This window comes from Penicillium angulare (assembly GCF_028827245.1).
Source record: "Penicillium angulare strain IBT 27051 chromosome Unknown utg000005l_segment0_segment0, whole genome shotgun sequence".
NCBI classification, from domain to species: Eukaryota; Fungi; Ascomycota; class Eurotiomycetes; order Eurotiales; family Aspergillaceae; genus Penicillium; species Penicillium angulare.
This window is the reverse complement of record NW_026623164.1, coordinates 1,997,377-2,019,434: the sequence shown is the minus strand read 5'-3', so window position 1 is coordinate 2,019,434 and position 22,058 is coordinate 1,997,377. Positions and strand designations below refer to the sequence as shown.

General features: G+C 46.8%; 9 protein-coding genes across 9 annotated transcripts; 6 read left to right on the top strand and 3 right to left on the bottom strand.

Annotated features, from left to right (window-relative positions):
• Nucleotides 1–1,040: 1,040 nt before the first annotated feature.
• Nucleotides 1,041–3,344, top strand: N7478_008094 (transmembrane 9 family protein; the record flags this gene model as incomplete). The annotated part of the gene is made up of 4 exons (XM_056924308.1): nt 1,041–1,128; nt 1,189–2,531; nt 2,594–3,046; nt 3,105–3,344. 4 exons carry the CDS (start codon nt 1,041–1,043, stop codon nt 3,342–3,344), a joined length of 2,124 nt encoding a protein of 707 aa, XP_056777034.1.
• Nucleotides 3,345–4,093: 749 nt separating this feature from the next.
• Nucleotides 4,094–4,867, top strand: N7478_008093 (uncharacterized protein; the record flags this gene model as incomplete). Its single annotated transcript, XM_056924307.1, has 1 exon — nt 4,094–4,867. One exon carries the CDS (start codon nt 4,094–4,096, stop codon nt 4,865–4,867), a length of 774 nt encoding a protein of 257 aa, XP_056777033.1.
• A 79-nt stretch (nt 4,868–4,946) lies between these two features.
• Nucleotides 4,947–5,753, top strand: N7478_008092 (uncharacterized protein; the record flags this gene model as incomplete). The annotated part of the gene is made up of 1 exon (XM_056924306.1): nt 4,947–5,753. The coding sequence occupies one exon, from the start codon at nt 4,947–4,949 to the stop codon at nt 5,751–5,753; it is 807 nt and encodes a 268-aa protein (XP_056777032.1).
• Nucleotides 5,754–6,554: 801 nt separating this feature from the next.
• N7478_008091 (transposase) lies at nt 6,555–7,541 on the top strand (the record flags this gene model as incomplete). The annotated part of the gene is made up of 2 exons (XM_056924305.1): nt 6,555–6,944; nt 7,122–7,541. The coding sequence occupies 2 exons, from the start codon at nt 6,555–6,557 to the stop codon at nt 7,539–7,541; spliced, it is 810 nt and encodes a 269-aa protein (XP_056777031.1).
• Nucleotides 7,542–7,931: 390 nt separating this feature from the next.
• On the top strand, nt 7,932–8,267 carry N7478_008090 (uncharacterized protein; the record flags this gene model as incomplete). Its single annotated transcript, XM_056924304.1, has 1 exon — nt 7,932–8,267. One exon carries the CDS (start codon nt 7,932–7,934, stop codon nt 8,265–8,267), a length of 336 nt encoding a protein of 111 aa, XP_056777030.1.
• A 2,330-nt stretch (nt 8,268–10,597) lies between these two features.
• Nucleotides 10,598–12,451, top strand: N7478_008089 (putative choline sulfatase; the record flags this gene model as incomplete). Its single annotated transcript, XM_056924303.1, has 2 exons — nt 10,598–11,008; nt 11,078–12,451. The coding sequence occupies 2 exons, from the start codon at nt 10,598–10,600 to the stop codon at nt 12,449–12,451; spliced, it is 1,785 nt and encodes a 594-aa protein (XP_056777029.1).
• A 1,673-nt stretch (nt 12,452–14,124) lies between these two features.
• On the bottom strand, nt 14,125–16,456 carry N7478_008088 (uncharacterized protein; the record flags this gene model as incomplete). The annotated part of the gene is made up of 2 exons (XM_056924302.1): nt 14,125–15,182; nt 15,292–16,456. 2 exons carry the CDS (start codon nt 16,454–16,456, stop codon nt 14,125–14,127), a joined length of 2,223 nt encoding a protein of 740 aa, XP_056777028.1.
• A 1,505-nt stretch (nt 16,457–17,961) lies between these two features.
• On the bottom strand, nt 17,962–19,008 carry N7478_008087 (NAD(P)-dependent alcohol dehydrogenase; the record flags this gene model as incomplete). Its single annotated transcript, XM_056924301.1, has 1 exon — nt 17,962–19,008. One exon carries the CDS (start codon nt 19,006–19,008, stop codon nt 17,962–17,964), a length of 1,047 nt encoding a protein of 348 aa, XP_056777027.1.
• A 714-nt stretch (nt 19,009–19,722) lies between these two features.
• Nucleotides 19,723–21,537, bottom strand: N7478_008086 (glutamate decarboxylase; the record flags this gene model as incomplete). The annotated part of the gene is made up of 4 exons (XM_056924300.1): nt 19,723–19,834; nt 19,913–21,078; nt 21,174–21,201; nt 21,302–21,537. 4 exons carry the CDS (start codon nt 21,535–21,537, stop codon nt 19,723–19,725), a joined length of 1,542 nt encoding a protein of 513 aa, XP_056777026.1.
• Between the last annotated feature and the right edge of the window lie 521 nt (nt 21,538–22,058).

Here is a 22,058-nt window from a genome sequence, read left to right as displayed (position 1 = left end):
CTCTGACGGCAAATGATCATCTTCAATTTTATGTCTGGCTTTTAGGTTGCAATGGTATACAATTTGTAAATTAACCATCTCCATGGCATCTATGTAGCTGGACCACTAGTTGGCCTTATTCAGTATATAAGCGCGGTTCGAAGTACCAAGAGATTCGAAATTAGCTTCCATCTTCCAAGTTTAATGGTAGTTTAATTTTTGCTGGGCGAGTTCCAAGTTTTGTACAAACATTGAAGTTCATGATGTAGTCTTCCAGGAAATAGAAGTAGCAAGGCACAGCCCGCCTTGGTCAACAGCTCTAGAGTATAGCTTCTTATGGCGCTTGAGCTTTACATCAAGATGCTCCAACAATATTCCATATAAAATGACACAGATGAAGCAGTGGGGGAATCAAATCAATACTTGCAAGAAATGCTCTAGGGAATCTACATCTACCGTCTCTAATTGGTGGTTCACATCGGCAACCTTATCTATGGGGAGCTTCACAGCCAAGGCGGTCAGCTAGTAATCCATGTTGACACGCTGGAGTCTCCGGACATACTGCACATGCTGTAAGTCACCTTTCTTGGTTACTTTCCTCCCCCCTTAAATACTCCGACTTCTCTGGACGAGCACCGAATCTCCCTTCTGCTGGCATCTGTGGCATTCGGTGCCAATTACACTCGTTACTGTTTCCCCACTCTTCCGAAGCCTTCGATTGCCAACCCTATTTCCTGCTGCTCCACCTGTAGCGCTTCTTGATCTAAGACAAGCAGACTGGACCCTAGCGGCCGCCAAGCATCACCCTAACGAGCATCCGCCGCCTCCTTGGCAATTGTCTCCGACTCCGCGAGTCTACACCAGACGAGGGACTGCGCATTTCAATCTGTCGTCAAAGGATAAGGGGCATCTCCGCATTAGGGTTTGCTGATCTGCTCTCCGATCATTTGGGATCAATCATTCCCGAACTTGTACTCGGCCAAACTGTCTAGAACTAGAGCTTCTGGATTCGATTACTCAAGGGAGGAGGACAGGAACCAACGTCCTTGAGATATATACACATGGCGACTTCAACATCCTTAGGCCTAGGTGCCTGGATGCTGTGCTTGCTGTCGTTAGTGTCCTGCACATGGGCTTTCTACATTCCGGGTAAGCTCCCTTGTTATCTATGATTTTTGGACTCTATTGAACGATTCCTTTCGTCAACAGGCTATTCAGTTACTCGGTATAACGATAATGACCCGATCCCCCTCCTCGTGAACAAGATCTTCTCCGATTACACGCAACTTCAATATGCCTACTTTGACCTACCCTTCGTTTGCCCTCCAAGCGGCAAGACACACGGCGGTTCACCTTTCGGATCTGGGCAAAGCATTTCGTTGAATCTAGGGGAAGTACTGCGCGGCGACCGCATCATGACTTCCGATTTCGAGCTTACAATGGGCAATGATGTGGAATGTCAAGCTCTCTGCACCCGCGAAGTCAGCCGCTCGAATGTTAAATGGGCCCGGGATCTTATCAAGGAGAACTATGTCATTGAATGGATTGTTGATAACCTTCCCGGCGCTACGAGCTTCGTTACCGTTGACCGAAGCCGAAAATACTATGCTTCCGGGTTTAAATTGGGATATCGCGATATTTCTCCGGCTACTGGCCAGTCTCGCTATTTCATCAACAACCACTTCACGATCGTTGTCCGCTGGCGGAGCGCGCCTGAGGGAGGCAAGGTCATTAACGGATTCGAGGTTTATCCTAAGAGTGTTACTGCGGCGGGCCGCAAAGAGGGTAGCTGTCCAGCGGACGTTCATACGGAGCGAGAAGGGCTTGGGTTATATATTGCGCCAGATGAGTTGAAGCTGAAGGAGAAGTATGCTGGTTTGTCCTATATCCCGCATGATGACGATGAAGACGATGGTGCAACTTTGAAGATCCCCTATACTTACTCGGTTTACTTTCGGGAGGAGCCGAAGGTTGAGTGGGCCAATCGTTGGGACCTATACTTTACCAACCAAGAGGAAGGCTCAATGACCCACTGGTTGGCTATTGTGAATTCTTTGATTATTTCCACTATTCTCGGTGTCACCGTATTCGTGATTTGGAGCCGAACCGTGCAAGGCGATATCAAGGGACGGGGCGACGGAGCAATGGATGATCGTAAAGTCAAAGGCCAGTCTCGTCGCAAGCGTTCTGGAGATAAGAAGAATGAGGGATTGCTTGATAATGCCGACGTGGAAAATGATGCAGACATGTCTTCTGATGATGAGCCGCTTGAGGACACGAGTGGCTGGAAACTCCTTCATGGCGATGTTTTCCGAGTCCCAGAGTACAGCGGTCTTTTGGCCCCGTTGGTTGGATCGGGCATGCAACTTTTGTTCATGGCAACTGGCTTGCTTTCACTTAGCTGTTTGGGTGTTTTGAACCCTAGCTTCCGCGGTGGATTTGTCAGTGTTGGAATGGGCTTGTTTGTATTTGCTGGACTCTTTTCAGGATACTTCTCCGGCAGACTGTATAAGACTTTTGGGGGAACCACATGGCGGAAGAATACTCTGATTGTAAGTTTCTTGAGCCTTCTTTGGCTTTGATGGCTGGTTGTGTAGACTAACTTTGATTTCAGACTGCGCTGCTATTTCCCGGGTTGTCATTCCTTTTGGTGCTCATTCTGAACTTGTTTGTGTGGACTCAGGCTTCTAGCACAGCCATTCCATTCAGCACATTGCTCGGTTTACTCCTCTTGTGGCTGTTGATCCAAGTCCCCCTTGTGTATCTCGGTAGCTGGACCGGATACGTACGAGCGAAACCCTGGGAACACCCTTTGAAGACCAATGCTATCCCACGTCAAATCCCTCCCCAGCCGTGGTATTTGATCAGCCCAGCCGGACCCATTTTGACTGGCCTTGTCCCCTTTGCTGTCCTCTTCATTGAACTGTTGTTTGTGTTCAAAAACCTATGGCAAGATAAGAGTGGATACTATTACGTCTTTGGCTTCCTAAGCGTGGTGTCGGCTGTGCTTATGGTAACCGTCATCGAAGTCACTGTAATCGCGACATACAGCCAGCTCTGCTCCGAGGTAAGTTCTTCTGGTCTGAACTCATACCACCTAACATCCCGTTAATGCTTTCTCTTAGAACTACCACTGGTGGTGGCAAAGCTTCCTAACTGGCGGCAGCAGTGCTTTCTGGATCTTCGCCTACTGCATCTGGTACTACATGTTCAAACTGCATGTGACTGGGTTCGTCTCTACATTGCTGTTCTTCAGTTACAGCTTCCTCGCTTGCACAGTCTATTTCCTGTTGACCGGCACTGTCGGGTTCCTGGCTGCATACGCCTTCGTCCGCCGCGTATACAGCGCTATCAAGGTTGATTAAGTCATGTCAACAGTTAGTTGTTTTACCCTTTTTCATCCACTTCTGATATCCGATTCCCTTGATCTTCTTTCTCTCGCCTTTAAACCTCTTAACGAAGTAATCTGTTTCATAAGCGGTGATGTAGCTTACCATGGCGTACTGTCTCATTCCATTGCATCTTTCTGCTTCTCAATCGTCGAGCGCCTTCTCTTCCTTTCTTCATTGTAGGGGATTATTCACTGACGATATGTCTCTGTTTCTTTCTCCTGATCTATTCTTTTCTAGGCGCGTCTCCCCATCTGACTGGGGCTTTTTTATTTTCGTTTTTTGCCTTCTCACCTTGCCATATGGGATATGGGGGTGTGCTACTAGTGGGTAGATAGTTGACTGTCTCTATTCGATAGTGCTAAATGATACACGTGCAATATACCATGTCCATTACTAGAGCTACTCTAAGTGTTCAACTTATTCATGTACCCGGCACAATGGGTCTTCATTCCGTATCTGGAAACTTCCCTCACTCCAGATGTCATTATATGTGAATGTGAACCAGTACGAACTGTCTCCAAGCTCCAATTGTCATTGACTCCCTGCTCGTTCCATTCCCATCTATTCACCCCTTCCTAGTCCGTATCCAACCCAGAGCTAATCCGTTGCCCGGGTTCGCTGTCACTTTTCTCAATATATAAATTTCCCCTCTCACTTCCTTTCTCTTTCCCTTCTTCTCTACTTCACCCCACCCCGACTATATCTCATTATTCTCAGTCAAGATGAACTCGTTATCACCGGGCCATCCTTTGTTCAACCCCAGGCGTGTCCCGCCAGCATTGAAACCTATCGAGGAGACCGAGGGCCATTACTGGTCGATGCGAGAGCTCACTCTTTTCGAAAGGGAAATAAAGCGTCAAACTGATATCAGGATTACTGAACACACACCCGCTGAGCTCAACAAAATGCGTCGCTGCAAGTATTGTGGAGGTAAGTCTCTCGTCTGTTCTATTCGAGACCACTATTTTCCTTACTTACAATTTTTCATAGCGGCCGGCGGCTCGCATCACAAGAAAACAGGCCCCCCGAAGAAGAAACTCCGAATGGATTTGGGGTGCTTTTGGCCTGACAAAATGAACAAGATTTTCTGTCACGAAGTGGCCCGCGTTGATTTAGGAAAACGGGAATATGTCAAGAAGGCAGCCATTCCGAATGATTTCAATCGCGTCTTGAAGGCTTACTTCGAGAATGCCCAGCTTGGTCGAAGTAAAGTGGTGCTCTGCGATCAAGTCAAACTCATGGAGATGGTTGTGGATATGGAAAATCAGCTGGACAACACGCATTTCCTCATCGATCCTAAGAATCACCATCTTTGGGTCGAGGTAACCGGGAGTTCCAGATCCGGTTATGTGATGTTCGAGATATATCAAGTCTCCGAAGAAAAGTGGAAAGATAGTTTCTCCAACGCATGTGCTCCGATCTGTGCTTGGCATTTCGGCGCCTTCGATGGCAATGTCAGTGAATTCCCCGTGCCACGGCTATTGTATTCATACTAACAAGAACGAACAATAGGCATGGAATTGCTGCAAGAAACCCCTGTTTGCAGAAGGGTGCTATACAGAATTGATACACTGCATGAGGCCACTATACAGTTGCGCCCATGTTGCCACGCGTAAGAGCAGCTACCCGGGGCCTGACTGGGGTGATCCCGTTGAACCAGTTGAACCTGTTGAAGAGGAGCCGAAATACACATCACCAATCGAGCTCTTCGACACCCCGGACTTCGTAACTGACGCCCGATCCGCAATTGTTCTGCATTGCGCAACCGGTAGAAATTACTCGGGCGAAGCGGAGTTGCTTCGTGTGAGTGCCGTTGATTTTTATTCCGGCGAGGTCCTCATCGACACTCTGGTCTCACCATATGGTATGTTATTGCATACCGACCAACGCAACTCCGGAATAAGCTCTGCGATGCTTGACAATGCCGAGAAGATTGGCTACATTTCCGAGGATCGGAACGCAGTGCGCGAAGCCCTTTTCAAATTTGTGAACCCTCAGACGACTTTGATTGTCCATAATGGCCAGCAACTCCTGTGGTTGTTAAGATGGATCCACCTTCGAATCATCGATGCATACGAGCTCCAAAAGAGACGATTCGGAGAAAGAGCCCCCTGGGACTTGAGTCAATTGACTTCTGATCTACTATGTCGTCGAGTAGGACAGAATAACCGCAACGATAATCTCGAAAATGTCTTTGCTATTCGAGATTGTGTCCATTGGTTTGCTGTCAATATGCCAGAAGCTCATAGGAAAGAGCCAGAGGAGCTCATCCTCAAGTATCCCTCACGTCATCGTACTGATGAGGAAAGACGGGTGTTCTGGGGACGATGGCATCATGAGTGGCGATGGTTCGCACGGATCCAATGGGATTGCTTGTGCTAGGTCGGGTAAGTGTCCAGGGTGTGGTGCTTCGGTGTTTGTTGTTTTAGTCTGATGCGTTGCTCACAGCTTTTTTCGTTTACAGGCTTTTTTAAGCGCGGAGGTTTCAGTTCCACTATGATGTGATTTTGCTGCTGGTTATTTGCTGGCCGTTTTCCTTTTCTGATGGTTTTCTTTGCTGGCCGTTCTCTTTTTGCTAATGGTTTTTCTTGCTGGCCTTATTTTTCGCTGCTCGTTTCTTTTGCTGATTATCTCTTTTCATTTCTGAAATTTAAGTCGGATTTACTTCCAAGTTGACGGTTCTTTGCCTCCAAGTTGTTGTTGCTTTCTTGAGGAACACATTTTCAGATAATACTGATCAACAATGATAGTCAATCTAGTCAGAAGGAAGGTTTATTTTTCTTTTCTTTTTTTCGTGTTAATCTATCTCGCTCACATTGATGTAACATTGTTCTGCTTATTCTGCTTATCATGACCAGTTTTATTCATTGCAAGTAAAGGCCAAGGCCAAGGATGAAGGGGTGCATTAGGGGATTAATAAGTAGTGCCGGTTGTAGTGTTACCAGGGTCATGCAAACCCCAAGGCTGATCTCTACTAGGTCACCTGCTTATCTCTGCAGTTTGTCCTCCGTAACTTGAAACCTTGCAACCCTCCTCGGGGTTTAGATACTAATCGTGGTAGCCGTGCCGGAGGACACTAATCCGGCCACCCCGAATTAGTGTCCCCCACCGTAATGCAAAATATCACCGTAATGCAAAACACTTTCCCGCACGTCTTCTTCCCTCAATTATACATCCTTAACTATGGCCGATTTCTATGAAAATGAAGTATTTCGTATGGAAGAGGCTGTTGGATATGCCTCTACCCTCAAAAAGCCAAATTTGACGCAGATCGCGGAGGAATATGCTATTTCGTATTATACTCTGTACCGCCGAGTCCGTCAAAAATCAACGCCCAGAATTCAACGAAAACCACAAAATAAGGCTTTAAATGACGTCCAAGAGAAAGCTTTATCCTTCTGGATTCGATCATTGGATGAAGCTTTTATCCCTCCGACACCAAATATTATAGAACAGTGGGCAAATCTGACTCTTGCCCGATCGGGAACATCAGACCGAACAGTCGGAAAAAACTGGGTTTATCGCTTTATTCAACGTTTCCCGGATGTTGATTTTGAGATGAGACGACAGAAGGTTATAGATTTAAAAAGAATGAGCCACGAAGATGTTGCTATTCTAGAACATTGGTATGATTTATTAGACAAAATTCTTGATGGTGTACCAGAAAGGCTTGTCTATAATTTTGATGAAACTGGCTTCTAATTGGGCCAAGGACAAACTCAGAAAGTCTTTATACGTTATAAAACAAAGATTCCACGTCTTGCCGGTGAAGAACATGGAGAGCGAGTTACTGTCGCAGAATGTATTGCGGCTGATGGTTGGAGAATGGAACCCCTTGTTATCTTTAAAGGACGCCATCAAATGGAGGCTTGGTATGATACCAAATTACCTGAGGAGTGGATGACTGCAACTATTGAGAAAGGCTATATGGTTGATGAACTTGCTGTGCTTTGGATCAAAGAATTTGACCGTCAAACGCAGTATTGTGTTAAGCAAGGCGAGCAAAGAATTCTTTTAGTTGATGGCTGTGGCTCATATCTGACATTTGAATTCTTAAACTCTGCTGAAAAAGCTGGTATTAAGATCTTTGGTTTTCCACTAAATAAGATAAATTATATTCAACCTTTGGATGGTAAGCCATTTTTGGCTTATAAGGCTTATTTTCGTTAATAAAATAACCTTATTTCACAGTGGGGTGGGGGTCTTACAGCAAATAAAAACTCATTTCTCGAAGACCTTATGGGCTTTAGAGATAAAGCTTTGACACAGAGAGTTTGCCGAAATGCGTTTCGAGAACGAGGAATTTATCCAGTCAATGCTAAAATTGTCTGTCAAAAACTGGAAGATGCCCTTCTTTCTATCCTAGATATATCAATTGATCTTCGGGATCAAAAAACACCATCACCACCACTGGAAAATATACTATCTTCAAGTCTAGAGAATATACCTTCAAAGACTACAGAAGACGTCCAGAAACGCCGCAAAAAACTAGCTCCCTTAATGGAATTAGATAGTATTACACCTCGGCAAAAACGGACGTTAGATCAAATACTTATAGAGATGGATTTCCACGTTCAGGCGATTCAAAACGCATCTTCTACGATCGCAAAAATAGCCCAAATCCAGGCCCCACGGGCTAAAAAATCTACCAAACGGCGATTATTAAACCTCAAAGATGATGGAATTTTACGTGTTAAAGATGCAAATCGATCTATTGCTGAGCGACGTGCTAAGGAAGATGAAAAAGAGGATAGACGGGTGGCCAAAGATTTTAAAAAACGCTTTGGATTTGAACCTTCTCGACCCTCAACAGATAAATCACCTATTGTGTCTTCTACGCCGATTCTTGGAGATAATGGTGATATAATTGCATATCAAGATTCATTTAGTATTTAGTTTAAAAATTGATGTTTTGTTGCGTGTTTTGCATTACGGTGATATTTTGCATTACGGTGGGGGACACTAATTCGGGGTGGCCGAATTAGTGGCCGACGGCACGGCTATCAGGTACCAGGTATCATTTGACGCGGACGCGCAATGAGTTTCCCGTCTGCCTTGACTGAATCCTGAAGGCCCCTGAAGGGAGGATCCTCCATTTTCCTGTCTTGACATACGCCATTCTGCATCGGGTGAAACGATCCCGCCACTACTAGTACATGTACGTACACAGCAATGCTGCACGGAAACTCCTCAGCTCCGAGCGCCAGCGCCATTCCCGGATGAGCCGCCACAAAAACAAATCAGAAGAACAACTGGCGGTGACGAACCGCTTAGTAGCTGCTTGGCATGATCAATGTCAATCCGGGGAGGCGAAGCTCATTGTGAAACGCGGATTCTCATGACGTGATTGAAAGGGGGGATGGCTCATTGTGGATTTTGTGGATTAAAGCTGGGGAAGGGGGTGGATAGTTCCCGTTGGATTGACCAGATTTGCGCAATATTGATAGATTCCACGCGGCCTTCAGGAGTTCATGGTGAGCTATTGTTTTGTCTGGTGATGCGGAACTCTTAGACTATGCTGTATACACCGCTTGTTCCACTTTCGTCGGACTCCTCCGCCACCACCCACACTGGGAAGACAGGCACGTTTCTTCGCTTTTGCGGCCTCTGAATTCGGACGCAACGCAGTCGGCTTTGCTCTCCCGTGATTGGTTTAGATAATAAGCAAGTGGAGATCCTGCCCCTAAGTGCCCCTAAGCATCCAGACTAACTGGGTTCGGTAGTCATAGGGGCAAATCGGTTGTGTGCTAATTGCTTCTCATTGGTTGGCAAGGCGATGACACGATCCGGTGGAGTATAGACTTTGCAAACTGGTCGGTTTGGATCGTCGGCGTTACAAGGGTCTGTCAGGGCTTCAGCGGCTGCACCGAAAGCTTCCTGTCCACTCCGGGGTCGAGTGGACTCCGTGAAAAAGCCGACGGGATCAGATAAGTGAGAAATCCTTCGAGTGAAAATTATGGACAGAAGTTGATTTTGGATGGTGGTTATGGGTGGACGTCGTGGTTGAAGTTACAGAATGCGTTTGGTATTACGGTTGTTTCGGTCAGTTTTTGAGTGACTGATAAGTGTAATGTTGGACTTGTCCAGGTGGCAACTTGTCCTATGTCGGCAGAGTCACGCACTGGGGACTTTTTCATTCTTTCGATTTCTAGCGGGACAATTCCCACTTTCTAGTGGACAGGATTGTCTGCCTCGAGGAGGATAGTCATTCCTGATACTTGATTGTTTTTTTTAAATATTTTTTATACTGTTTTTTTGTCTTTAATATTGGTGAGACAGTGAAAGGGAGCGAGTTACAATGCGTAAAAATACAAAATACCTAACGAGGCACATGACCTTGAGGCCTCTTTGTGTTGTTCCCGATAGCCATTTCTTACATTTCTTACGGTTAATACATATCGTTACAATACACACCACCTGGCCCCTATGTACCTCCTGTCTCCTGTCGATCGGGATACTCCACCGACTTTTCCACTTTTTCTCATTCCTGGGTCTAAATCACACCATCGCACCTACAAATTGTGCTATCTTGCGCCTTCAAAAGCGTACGTCAGTACCGGATCATTCCCCTGATCTCCATTGCAGTAGCACGCACGCTACTGTGGGACTGATCGGGGTAAAGATCTGGGCTCTGCAGTACTGTACATACCCTTACCTTGGACTGGGAAGCTGGCATTTGGCAGTGTCTGAAGCGGTCTGTGATACCTTGTGGGTTATGGGGTTGTTCTGGTCTAGTTTAGTTCTAATACAGTAGTACATACTTGGTACATATGGGGCTCGGATTTCGGGACTGTGCGTGTATGTGGGTTCCTCCTGCTGGGAAGTATACCCCGGGCCAGACTGATACATCCGCGCTTGTAAAACACATTACATTGGGGCTAATCTATTCGATTACTCAATTATCTTTGGCCCCTCCACTCTGCACGGTACATGATATTCATCTGGCATGCGTGGCTCGCTTGCTCTCGGGCCCTTTTTATCAATCACCGGAGAAGAAGGGGGTGAAGAGTGGGAAAGTTGAAAAAAATGGGTACTCAAAAACAAAATTCCCTAAAAATCTCTTTCTACTGTATGGCCGGGGTCCCCACATGAGCCTTCGGGAATCTTATATGAATGCCTCCCCCGTCCTCAACCTTGGTACTCTCTTTTTTTTCTTTCCTTCTATATTCATAATCAATCACTTCTTTATCTTTGTTCTTCTGCCATCTTGACTTCAATCCTTCATCATGGCGACTAAGAAGCCTAATATTTTGTACATCATGGCTGACCAGATGGCAGCTCCATTGCTGTCTCTGCATGATAAGACCTCTCCTATTAAGACGCCTAACTTGGACCGTCTTGCTGAGGGTGGTGTCGTCTTTGACTCGGCTTATTGTAACTCGCCTCTGTGTGCTCCTTCGCGTTTTGTGATGGTTAGCGGACAGTTACCCTCGAAGATTGGTGCTTATGATAATGCTGCGGATTTACCTGCCGATACGCCTACTTATGCGCATTATTTGCGCCGGGAGGGCTATCATACCGCTTTGGCGGGGAAGATGCATTTCTGTGGTCCTGACCAGCTTCATGGTTACGAGCAGCGTTTGACAAGTGATATTTACCCTGGTGACTACGGCTGGTCCGTTAACTGGGATGAGCCGGTGAGTTACTACATATCTTGTTTAGCTTGTTACGTGGAAAGGAGAAAGTTTTCTGACATCTTTTCATAGGATATTCGTCTGGATTATTACCATAATATGTCCTCGGTTATGGAGGCCGGTCCCGTGGTCCGAACAAACCAGTTAGATTTCGACGAGGAGGTTATCTACAAGTCTCAGCAATACTTGTACGACCATGTGCGTCAACGCACTGACCAACCTTTCTGTCTGACAGTCTCCATGACACACCCCCACGATCCGTATGCCATGACAAGAGAATTCTGGGACATGTACGAGGACGTCGACATCCCTCTTCCTAAGAATGGACCCATTCCCCATGAAGAGCAGGACCCCCATTCCCAACGTCTACTCAAATGTATCGATCTCTGGGGCAAAGAGATGCCTGAGGATCGTATCCGTGCTGCCCGCCGTGCATACTATGCCGCTTGTACTTATGTCGATACAAACATTGGCAAGCTCCTGAAGGTGCTACAGAATACTGGCCTGGATGAGAATACTATTATCTGTTTCACCGGTGATCATGGTGACATGCTTGGCGAGCGTGGGCTATGGTACAAGATGAATTGGTTTGAGAACTCTGCTCGTGTGCCTATGCTTTTCTATGCTCCCAAGCAATTCGGAGCGAAGCGTGTGTCTGAGAATGTTTCAACTATGGATCTTCTTCCTACGTTTGCGGATTTGGCGGGTGCGCCGCTTGTTAAGGAGTTACCGCTTGATGGTGTTTCGCTTGCGCCGTATATAACTGGTGCGAAGGGTCCGAAGACAGATACCGTTTATGGTGAATATATGGGTGAAGGTACACAGGCTCCGCTTATTATGATTCGGAGGGGAAGATATAAGTTTATTTATTCTACTATCGATCCCCCGATGCTGTTTGATGTTGCTGCAGACCCTTATGAGAAAAATAACCTCGTGGCTGGTCTTCCTATCCCATCTATCGGCCAGAACCGTGCTCCTGTGTCTCAACTGAAGCCACTTAACCCTGTCGCTGTCCCAGCTACACTCCCCACACCAAGCGATACTCCACACGCCTCTCCAATCCCTCAACGCGCAGTGGATGGCTCCGCATCTTTCCCTTTTCCAACACCTACCCCGCCTCGGACTCCTAGCCCGGCGAAATTCCCCGCCCTCCCTGAGACCGGAGACCCAGTTAAGCTCCTCGCTTATTTCTATGAGGAGGTGACTACGCGTTGGGATTTGGAGAAGGTTCGTCAGGATGTCTTGACTTCTCAGCGCCGCAGGAGACTTGTCTACTCTGCCCTTATTCAGGGCACTCCACAGGTTTGGGATTGGGAACCTCGCGTCGATCCTAGCACGCAGTATGTTCGTAACCAGGGCAAGGGCGTGCTTGATGATGTTGAGCTTATCTCGCGCTGGCCTCGTGTGTTGCAGCAAGCCGCTAATGAGAGCGGCATTAAGGTTTAATTAACCTGAACCTGACTGGACCTATATGCATAACTGCATATACTGCATGTATCTGTCTTTACTCTCATTTTCCTCTTGTCGGGAAGAGGAAAGGTCAGATATGAATATCTATCTACCTGACATGACAGGCTGAACAAAAGCATACTCATCATACTCATGATTATCTATGATTCTATCTTTTATTTGTTTCAGCATGTTATGCATTGCATTGTTATTGCGATGTTATTTTGTCTTGTCTTGTTAGCATGGCTGTCTTTCTTTTCTTGTTTGTTATCTTGACTTTGTCTTGCCTTCTTTCTTTACATCAGCGAGGCGCTATACCCGGGAATCTACTTTTTCTCATTCTCATTCTTATTTTGAATCTATTACGCGATCTTTCTGCATGTTAAGCCTCTGCTCTGCGGCTGCGGCTTTTGTATATATGATTTCTCCCGGGTTGGGTGTCTTCGCACTGTCAGTGGTATTTTGGTGTTGGTGTTAGTGTTGGTAGATACAATCAGACTGATATGGATATATGATATTGATATTGATATTGATATTTATTATGCTAGCTCTTGATATTTATGTGATCTGATCTGATTTGATTTAATTGAATTGAATTCTGCATTTCAAAATGTGCACTTCAAGTTGTACTTGTGTTTTATCACTAGGATGTAGGATCATGATATAGGAACATGGTATAATTGCTTTTTCTGTATATCTCCAATCTACATACTCGAACCCTTTAGGTTCTGTATAATGTCTTCAAGAGAACAGTGACTACAACGGATTCACATCAGATAGATCCATTTTCCTACATGGACTTGTATTCTAGATATAACTGTATATAGAAATCCAAGGTTACCACTACTCAGCACTACATCTTATCAATATTTCATCGTCTCTATAAGGTATAAATTAGGGTTCACCATGGAGAATCATCTAACCAATTGCGAAGATCCACGGATACTCCCGTGATAGCATCACCCCTCTACCTAATGATGTCACGCTGCACAGACGTTGGAAATCTTTCTCCACAGTTCGTAATCGCGGGACTTAATGATGAATCGGTGGCTGCCCTGGTGGATTTAGTGGGTTTCTTTCCAACATTGAGATGGAGGGTATGGTATGCTACCCTTTATGGATTATGTGGGTGTTTTGATATTCAAGTTCTGTTAGAGAGTTCAAATATTTCGGATTATACTGGCTATACTATGGGTTATGTGGTTGATTATAGGTTCTACGCTGTAGGTTATCATATGGATAAGGACTTATATGAGATTGGTTTTAATTGTTAATATTCATAAAGATCCATGATAATGTCCATGAAATGCCATCTAGTTGATTATAAGGTAATGTAAACGAAAGAACACTTTATATCGTGAGAACATCCGTGATTGGTCATCGGATGCAGATGCTAGATTTGCAAGAATTCAAAGCAGAAAAGAGGAGAAAGAAGAAGGGAAGAAAAGAGAAAACAACATGGAAAACAATTGATTTCCGATATCAAACAAAACCTCGGAACCCGCCACCATAGAACAGCGAAAACACGATGGGGATATCATTGCGATCAATCATGGTTGTCATCAAATGCCAACTAGTGGCACGGTCCAATTATTTACATCAACGCTCAGAGTTCTGTTTCGTTATATTCCTCTTATTGGGGGGTATTGATATTGATCTTATCTTTCACTTCACTCTATCAGCCATACAGGCGCTTGAACGAGAACAGTCGCTGGTCCCTTGCCGCGTACTTCTACCGTGAGGAAGGATGCGAAGCGGATTCGAGGCGTCTCAGGGATTTCGGGTTTTCCACCACTAGCTGCTCGAGCGGGTTGTTCTGTTGCGGGGCGACGACCCATTAAGGCACCGAAGACTGATCGCCTGCGAGGTTCACGGGGTGCAGGGGATGGACCATCGCCGCCTGCTCCGCCGGTGGAGTTTGAGCCGGGAGAGGACTCGCCTTCATCGTCTAGATCTTGGTCTGTTGGTGGTGGGGGTTGATGAGTGAGCGGTGGCAGTTGACCTTCGACTTTCATATAGTTTTCATGGAATGTAATGTTTGGAGGAAAGTACTCGACACAAACATCACGAGCTTCAAGTGGGATCTTCTCGATAATGTTTATCGTGTTTTCGATTATCATCCGCACACCAGCTTCTAGACCTGGTAGTGCTTGTTCTTGAAGCTGGGTGCTTAGGAATGTGGCCAGTAAAATGGTTAGATGTTCGATTAGATCGGAGCGGCGATCTTGTGCGGTTGGGTTTGCGAGTATTTCGCCTAGTCCGTCGAAGGTTGTGCGGCGCCAGTTGGACAATTTGGCGATTGCGTTTTCGCGGTCTTCATCTGTTACCGGTCGCATTTGTTGGCGGCGGAGATTCATCTCGATTTTCTTTAATTGGATGCTGAGGCCTGGCTCTAAGCCTGGGTGGAAGTGTTTTTGGAATACTTCTTCGACTAGCCAGCGACTGATTACTGCTCGTCCGAGGGCCATCATTTCCTTTGTTCCTGTGGTTACTGCGTCGTCTGTTGTTAGACCGTGTAGCCAGGGTGGGATGGCACGCCAGTCTTTGCGAGTGGAGAATGCCAGGTCTTTGATGGCGCCGTCTAGTCGTTGAAATCGGTTTGCGTATTCGTTGTCATCGAGGACGGTGCGAGATACGGCCATGCGTTGGTGTGCGACGGTGTTTTGGAGGTGTTGTACTTGCGCCTCCTTTTCGAAGTAGTAACGCTTGACCTTGGAGTATTTGCTTTCTATAATGTTCTGTTAGTATCACGTTATACCTTTTGTTGGCTTTCTTTCTTTTTCTAATTTATGGGCACACATAAAATCAAGACAAAGTAAACATGACTTGAAACTTACGGAGTTCATCATGCTTTTGAATCAATGCTCGGACATCGATATTTTCAAGCTCATCACGAGTCCGAGACCCACTAGGTGTACTGCGCGCCTGTTCCGTCGGCATGGTGGACGGTTGGGATGCGCTGCCCCTGCGACTGGAAGGTCGATCGTTCGCTTGTTGAGCCTGGGATGGCGCCTGCGCGGAGACCTGCTGCATGGCGTCAGGATGAATCTGCTGACGACTTGGGGAATGCGGCTCGTAAGTCTGCCGGGAAGGGGGCCGGGAATTGTGTAATACCAGATCGTGCTCGCTACGAGACTGTGTCGAGCCCCGGTCGCCTTGTTGTTCGGCGGCGTAACGAGGGGATTCCGGGGCGCGATCCGTGGGTGACGGGCGGGCACTGGTCCGTTGGACTAGAGTTGGGTCGGTGTTGGATCGTTCAAGTCCTGCCGGTCTGGGCAGTTGGAGGGTTGGTTGTTGCTGTTGCTGTTGTGGTTTTGTGGATTGTTGAGACGGTGACCAGTCTTGAATATCGCTTCCTATTGAGGGGTGCGATTGGTGTAGTGATCGTTGTGAATGTTGGAGGTGTTGATGTTGGTAGGCTAGGGATGCCGACCGCGGTTCATACGATGGCTGGGCGCCAGTTGGGGATTGATCGTCCGGGTAGAGGTTCTGGTTCTGGGTGCTGCGCTGTTGTTGTTGTTCGGCGAAGGACTTAAGCTGTTGAGGCGAAGTTGGTTGGGAGGCAGGATGTGCTGTTGCAGGAGCAGCTTGTTGTTTTCCCTTACTGATTGAGGGTCTTCGGTCAAGAATACCGGACGATGGCCGCACAAATAGGCCAGTTCTCCCGGTTCTACGACGAGGCTGCGGGTCTTCAGGGGCGGCGACTCGGTCGCGTTGCTGAGGCTGTGATGGTTGTTGAAGCTGGTGCTGACGTTGGCTCTGGGCGCGAGTCAACGAGGATTGTCTAGGTTCGGTCGGGGGCTGGGATTGTGGATTTGAGCCCGGTCCCTCGTGGTAGGCGAGACGAGGATCTGAAGGGTGGCGGTCCACGTAGTTCTCAATGGAGCTTGAGTTATGGTCTGGTGGAGCCAACGCGGGGTGGGCCAGTTGCTCAACTGAGCGGAGAGGGAAGCGACCAGAGGACGGGTTTGCAGACGCCTTGGATTTCTTGAATAAGGGCATCCTTGAACTGGTGAAATCACGAAGGCAAGCAATGCCCAGGGCCTGACTTGAATGGAGGGGGTGGGAGGGCAAAGGGCTCTCAGTGGAGATGGGATCGGCAAGCAGTGATTGGAAGGTTTGGAGGTTTTGTTTCTATATATAAATACGGGGAAACAATGTGGATTAGGGGAAATAAACAAGCGCTTGGGATAATTACACAAGAAAGAAAATACGCAAAAAGTAAGTTAAATGAAAGAAATACTGGGCTTGAAATGTCCACATAGTATACCCAGCTAGGGTATTATTTTACTGAGTACAGCAGTAAAAGGTCGATCACTGGCATGAGAGAGAGCGAGAAAAGTCCATCTAGTGCAGAGTTTCCGCTCCGTATTTCCCATAATCCATTCGCTCAAAGAAAAACCGGTTGTTGCGTGGTCAACAGTTTGGGGGCGAAATAGGAGGCGGAGCATAACTGAGTCGTAGCGTAACTCGGTTATATCCGAGAGGCGAATGAAGGTATCTGGTATCTGATATCTAATATCTAATAGCTCAATTATGTGAGGAGTTACGAAATACGCTTCAATTGAAGCATCGGCTATGTTTTATCGTGGATCGTGTTTAAGTCTGTAGGGCTGAACAAGCACCATCATACTACTGAGATGTAGTACTTAGTATGTAGACCAACACTCTACTAGTACTTTTCTTGCCTAAAAATAAACAACAATCATGTAAATCTATTATAATTCATCTCTTTTATCTTGACTATCTCCCTCTCTTCTTTATTACATCACAACCATCTCCACAATTTAAACTCATCGAACTAGTCTACACTCTACCCGTGGACATACACAGACGTCAAAGGTGAGCTCAGGTCGTCTCTATAAATAGTATCAAATAATATACATACAACTAGTACCTGGATACACCATTTACTCTACCTTCAAGAGCAAGGGATAAAAGGTTCCAGAGGTACTGCAATGCCTGCATTGGTGGCAATATCGCAACATTCAGCTGTTCATGCATGCATCGGCCCGCATATCGCCACATCTCATGCATACTACACAACATTTGAACGTATGACAGCAGCCATATTTATATACAGTACTGCCAGTGAAGAATACTACATAACGTATCTCAGCTGGGGCTTGGAGGATTATTTGCATATGCACATCTAGGTACACATGTACTAGAGGTGCTGGGCTGAATCCCGGCTACTTGGTTTCTTTGTTTGACATTCCGGAGAATGGTCTATGCGGATATTGAGTTTAGTAGCTGTGTTTTACCTCCTTTCTGCTATGTTCAATATTGTGAGTTCAAATTGATATACTTCACGTTCCATGTGATATCATCTTTCGAACTTCGGGAGGCTCAACCGTGATCTTGCACTGTATGAACCATGGGACCAGATATCCAACCTTGGAGGATTAATGTACGTTATATCAAAATACGAGCACTTATAGGTACTTGAATCAACTAGAGCCCGTGAGATTCAAAGGGTATCATTATATACACTCAGCCCAGTTCCATCAAAATCCAATCCCAAATGACTGCATATCCCTCGCATGCGGATCACTAACACGAACCACGATCTTCCCCCTCGCATGTCCAGATCTCAACTTCTCAAACGCCTTAACCACATCATGAAACTCATAAACCCCATCAGTCTGTACCTGCACAGTCCGATCCCCCAACCACTCCCCAAGTTTCACAAGCCGTCTATTATCATCCACCCGTCGCAAAATCACATATCGTCTCCTCCCACCCCCAAGAAAAGCAGGCCACACAGCCCGTAAATACGTCCTCACCGACTCAACCCCGACTTGCATGAATACCCCTTCCTCTTTCAGAAACCGATGACACTCATAGTATAGCGTTGACGGAGTCCCAACATTATCGATTATACAATCGAATTCCATTCCTGATCCCCGAGAAGCTAATTTGCGCACTAGATCTTCTTCGGCTGTGTAGTCGATTACTTCATCTGCACCGATTCGGAGACATAGTTCCATGTTTCTTGTTGAGCAGGTTGCTGTAACGCGACACCCCATTGCTTTTGCGATTTGGATCGCGAATTGTCCGCATCCTCCTGAACCGCCATTTATCAGGACCGATGAACCGGAACCAGGTTTGACATTCCCTTCTAGAGCTTGGTAGGCTGTTATTCCGCAGATGCTAACCGCAGATGCAGAATTGATGTCAACTCCATCAGGTAAAATGGCGATTTTATCAGCTTTTATAACGAGGTATTCGGCTAATGTCCCGAATTGAGTGGGGCGGCTGTGACAACCGTAGACTATTGTGCCTTCTTTCAAATGCTGTGCTAGGGGTCCTGTGGCTGTGACTCGACCACAGAATTCTATTCCGGGACTTGCGGGTGTGCCTATTATTAGGCGTGCGAGGCCTGAATTTAGGAATTGCTCTGGGTATTGGTAGTCTGTGTGGTTTAGGGATGCGCTGAGGACTTGGATGAGGAGTTCGTTGTTTTTTGGGGTCGGAGGTGCGAGGGCGTTGTTGTGGAGGGTTAGGGACTTTTCTAGGCTTGGTGAGGTGGTGGTGTAGAGCCAGGCTTTCATTGTTTCTGGGTGGAAGGATGGGAGGCCTAGGCCTGGTAGACCTATTATGCCTGAGAGGCCTGGTGGTATTGATGGGTTCATTTTGTTGTTGATATTTTCTCTTGCTTTTCTTGCTTGGGTGGTCTCCTTTTTCGGTTATTGTAGGTAATGTAATTGGAAGCCCAGGATACACTCTTGTGTTAAGTCGATTTATTCGAGAGATTGTGGGTTGGCTTGTGTGGAGTTTTGTGGGAGGTAGTTTGGTGTTGACGAGGAGCTTTGCTTGCGGCTGTTGAACGTGGGACTTGGTGCCAAGCTATGTGCGGGTCCGGAGTTGTCGGGGTTAAGAGTGTGTTATTGGCTCAATGCAATTAAGGTTGTTTTTCTCTGCTGTTTACATTAAGAGATTTTATTTACTAAGTAAGATCAGAAATTATCAATTTAAGCCTCTGCCAGTCGCATTAATTTGAAACTTTGGTGTCTACGTGTTATCCTTTAAACCCCCGTCAAGATTTACATATTCAAATTCAATAATTATTGATTCAATCAAATCACATCGTCAAGATCATCCTGCTATGAGACAGGTAATACATACAAATGGTTGGTCACAACAACCTCCAGGGCTGAAGGAGAGGGAAACATAGTTGACCACGATAATTGCTGTGCAACAAGGAGAGAGAAAAGATTTGCAACGAAGAGAAAATTTCATGTCATGTGTCGGATTTCATAAGAAATCTAGCACACTGGGTGGCTCTTGCCGGTCTTACCCTGCAGAGAGTGCTTCTCGCCATGGTAGGCGTGGTGAGTGTGCTTGTGGCGGGGATGAGCACGGTGGCTCTGTATTTGACTGTAAATACGAGGTTAGTATGGGGGGAAATAAAAGGAGGAAATGATTAAGTGATTATCACTGTTGAGTGAAACTTACGCCTTGTACTTGGCCATCATGGACTGGTCCATGTCCTCTAGGGTCTGCAAGGCCAGCTTGAGATCAGTCATCAGACTGTCAGCGCGGTTCATGCTGAAATCCTCGCGGACAACAACACGCATCAGCTTCAATTCCTCGCTGTGAGGAGCCATGGTGTAGGCGGGAACAATCCAGCCACGCTCACGAAGCTGATGGGCAATAGCGAACTCGTCGTACACGCGGTCCTTGTTGGGAGGTAGACGGAATGCGACAAGAGGAAGACCATTGCCTCGGGGCTGACTCATAATGATCATACCAAGCTTTTCCAGCTCGCTGGTCATATAATCGGCGATGCGGGTCAAGTTGACCATGATCGAGCGGAAACCGTGCTTACCGAGACGGATCAGCTGGTAGTACTGGCCGATGACCTGGGCAGCACCCTTGGAGAAGTTCAGAGTGAAACTAGCCTGGTCGGCACCGAGGTAGTTGATATTGAACACCAGCTCTTGGGGAAGGTACTCGGGAGAACGCCAGACAACCCAGCCAACACCGGGGTAGACGAGACCGTACTTGTGTCCAGAAACGTTGATAGAGATAACCTTTGGCAAACGGAAGTCCCACTCCAACTCGGGGACAGTAAAGGGAGCTACGAAGCCACCACTAGCAGCGTCAACGTGGATAGGGCAGTCGATGTTACGCTCAACGAGGAGGTCGTTGATACCCTTGACATCCTCATATTCACCGGTATAGGTGGTTCCGATGATAGCACAGATACCAATGGTGTTCTCATCCACAAGGTCAACGGCCTGCTTGGGGTCGATTACAAAGCGAGTGTCAGTACAGTAGACGTACTTCTCTTCGATATCGAAGTAGCGAGCGGCCTTCTCCCAGCAAACCTGGACGGCACTGCTCATGACAATGTTGGGGTTGTGCCAATCCTTGCCCTCGGCCTTGCGCTTGTTCTGCCAGCGCTTCTTCATGGCCAATGTAGCCAGCATGATGGCCTCGGAAGAACCAATGGTCGAGGTACCCATGGCGTTCTCAGATTCGGCGTCGGTAGGGCAGTTGTACAAACGGGCAATCATGTTGACACAGCGGTTCTGGATTTCGGCAGAGTGGGGGTACTCTTCATAATCGATGAAGTTCTTGCTGAAGGAGTCGGTCATAATCTCCTCGATCTCCTCTTCCTGTTACGTGACAGAGATTGATTAGCTGATGTTGTCTTTTGTTTGTGGGAGAACAGTGGTCATTCTTCGTCTGTGAGTTATCAGCCGTCACATACCATGTAAGTAGTCACGAAAGAAGCCAAGCTATAAGAATTGATTATCAATTGTCGTTCCTCATACCCAACGAACTCCCTCTGGGGGGGGGGGGGGGGGGAGAGAAGAAACACCAGCTCCAAGAACTTACTTCAACTTGGGGTTACCATCCAAGCTCAGCTCATCCTTGATCAGACGAGCAGCAACCTGACGAGGCATTTCACCCTCCGGCATCTCATGCTGGGACATGTGGTCTGCGGCAAAGTGGCTACCATAGACATTGGTGGAGATATCATCCTGAGTGGGAGCGGCACCAATAGAGTCGAACTGACGAGAAGAGGGGTGGAAGACCTCGTTGTCCTTCTTAACGGTAGCCAGATGAACCATGATGGGCAATAAGAGAAGAAAACAACAATAAAGGATTGAAAGAGACTAAATCAAGAATGAAAGGGAAAGAGTTGGGAGGGATAAAGACGGGAAGAGGGAGAGGGTTTGAACCTGTTATGTATTATTGAACTACAAAATCCGCTGCGGGGACCATGACGCATTTAACATTCAGCTGCTTTTTCAGTGCGAGGAAAACTTCATGTTTCACCCTAACCCCTCTCATTGACTCAATTAGCGCCCATGACGACGCTTTTCCATCCCCCTGTCTCTGAATATAAGCCTTTGTTATCACTTTTACTATTTTGGTTGCTTTTATTGTTCGTGGACCAGCATCAAGCTGCCAAAGCTTGGTCAAAAGCTTGGCAGAGGGGGGGATCCTCGCCAGCTTCGGGCTCCCGATGTATCCGATCAACCCCTCCTCATCGCCAATTATTATTGGGGCCACGTTACGCCACGTCTTGCCCACAACTAGCGGTGTGGATCTAGAATTCATCCCCGACCAGGGTTCATGTGTGGCTGTG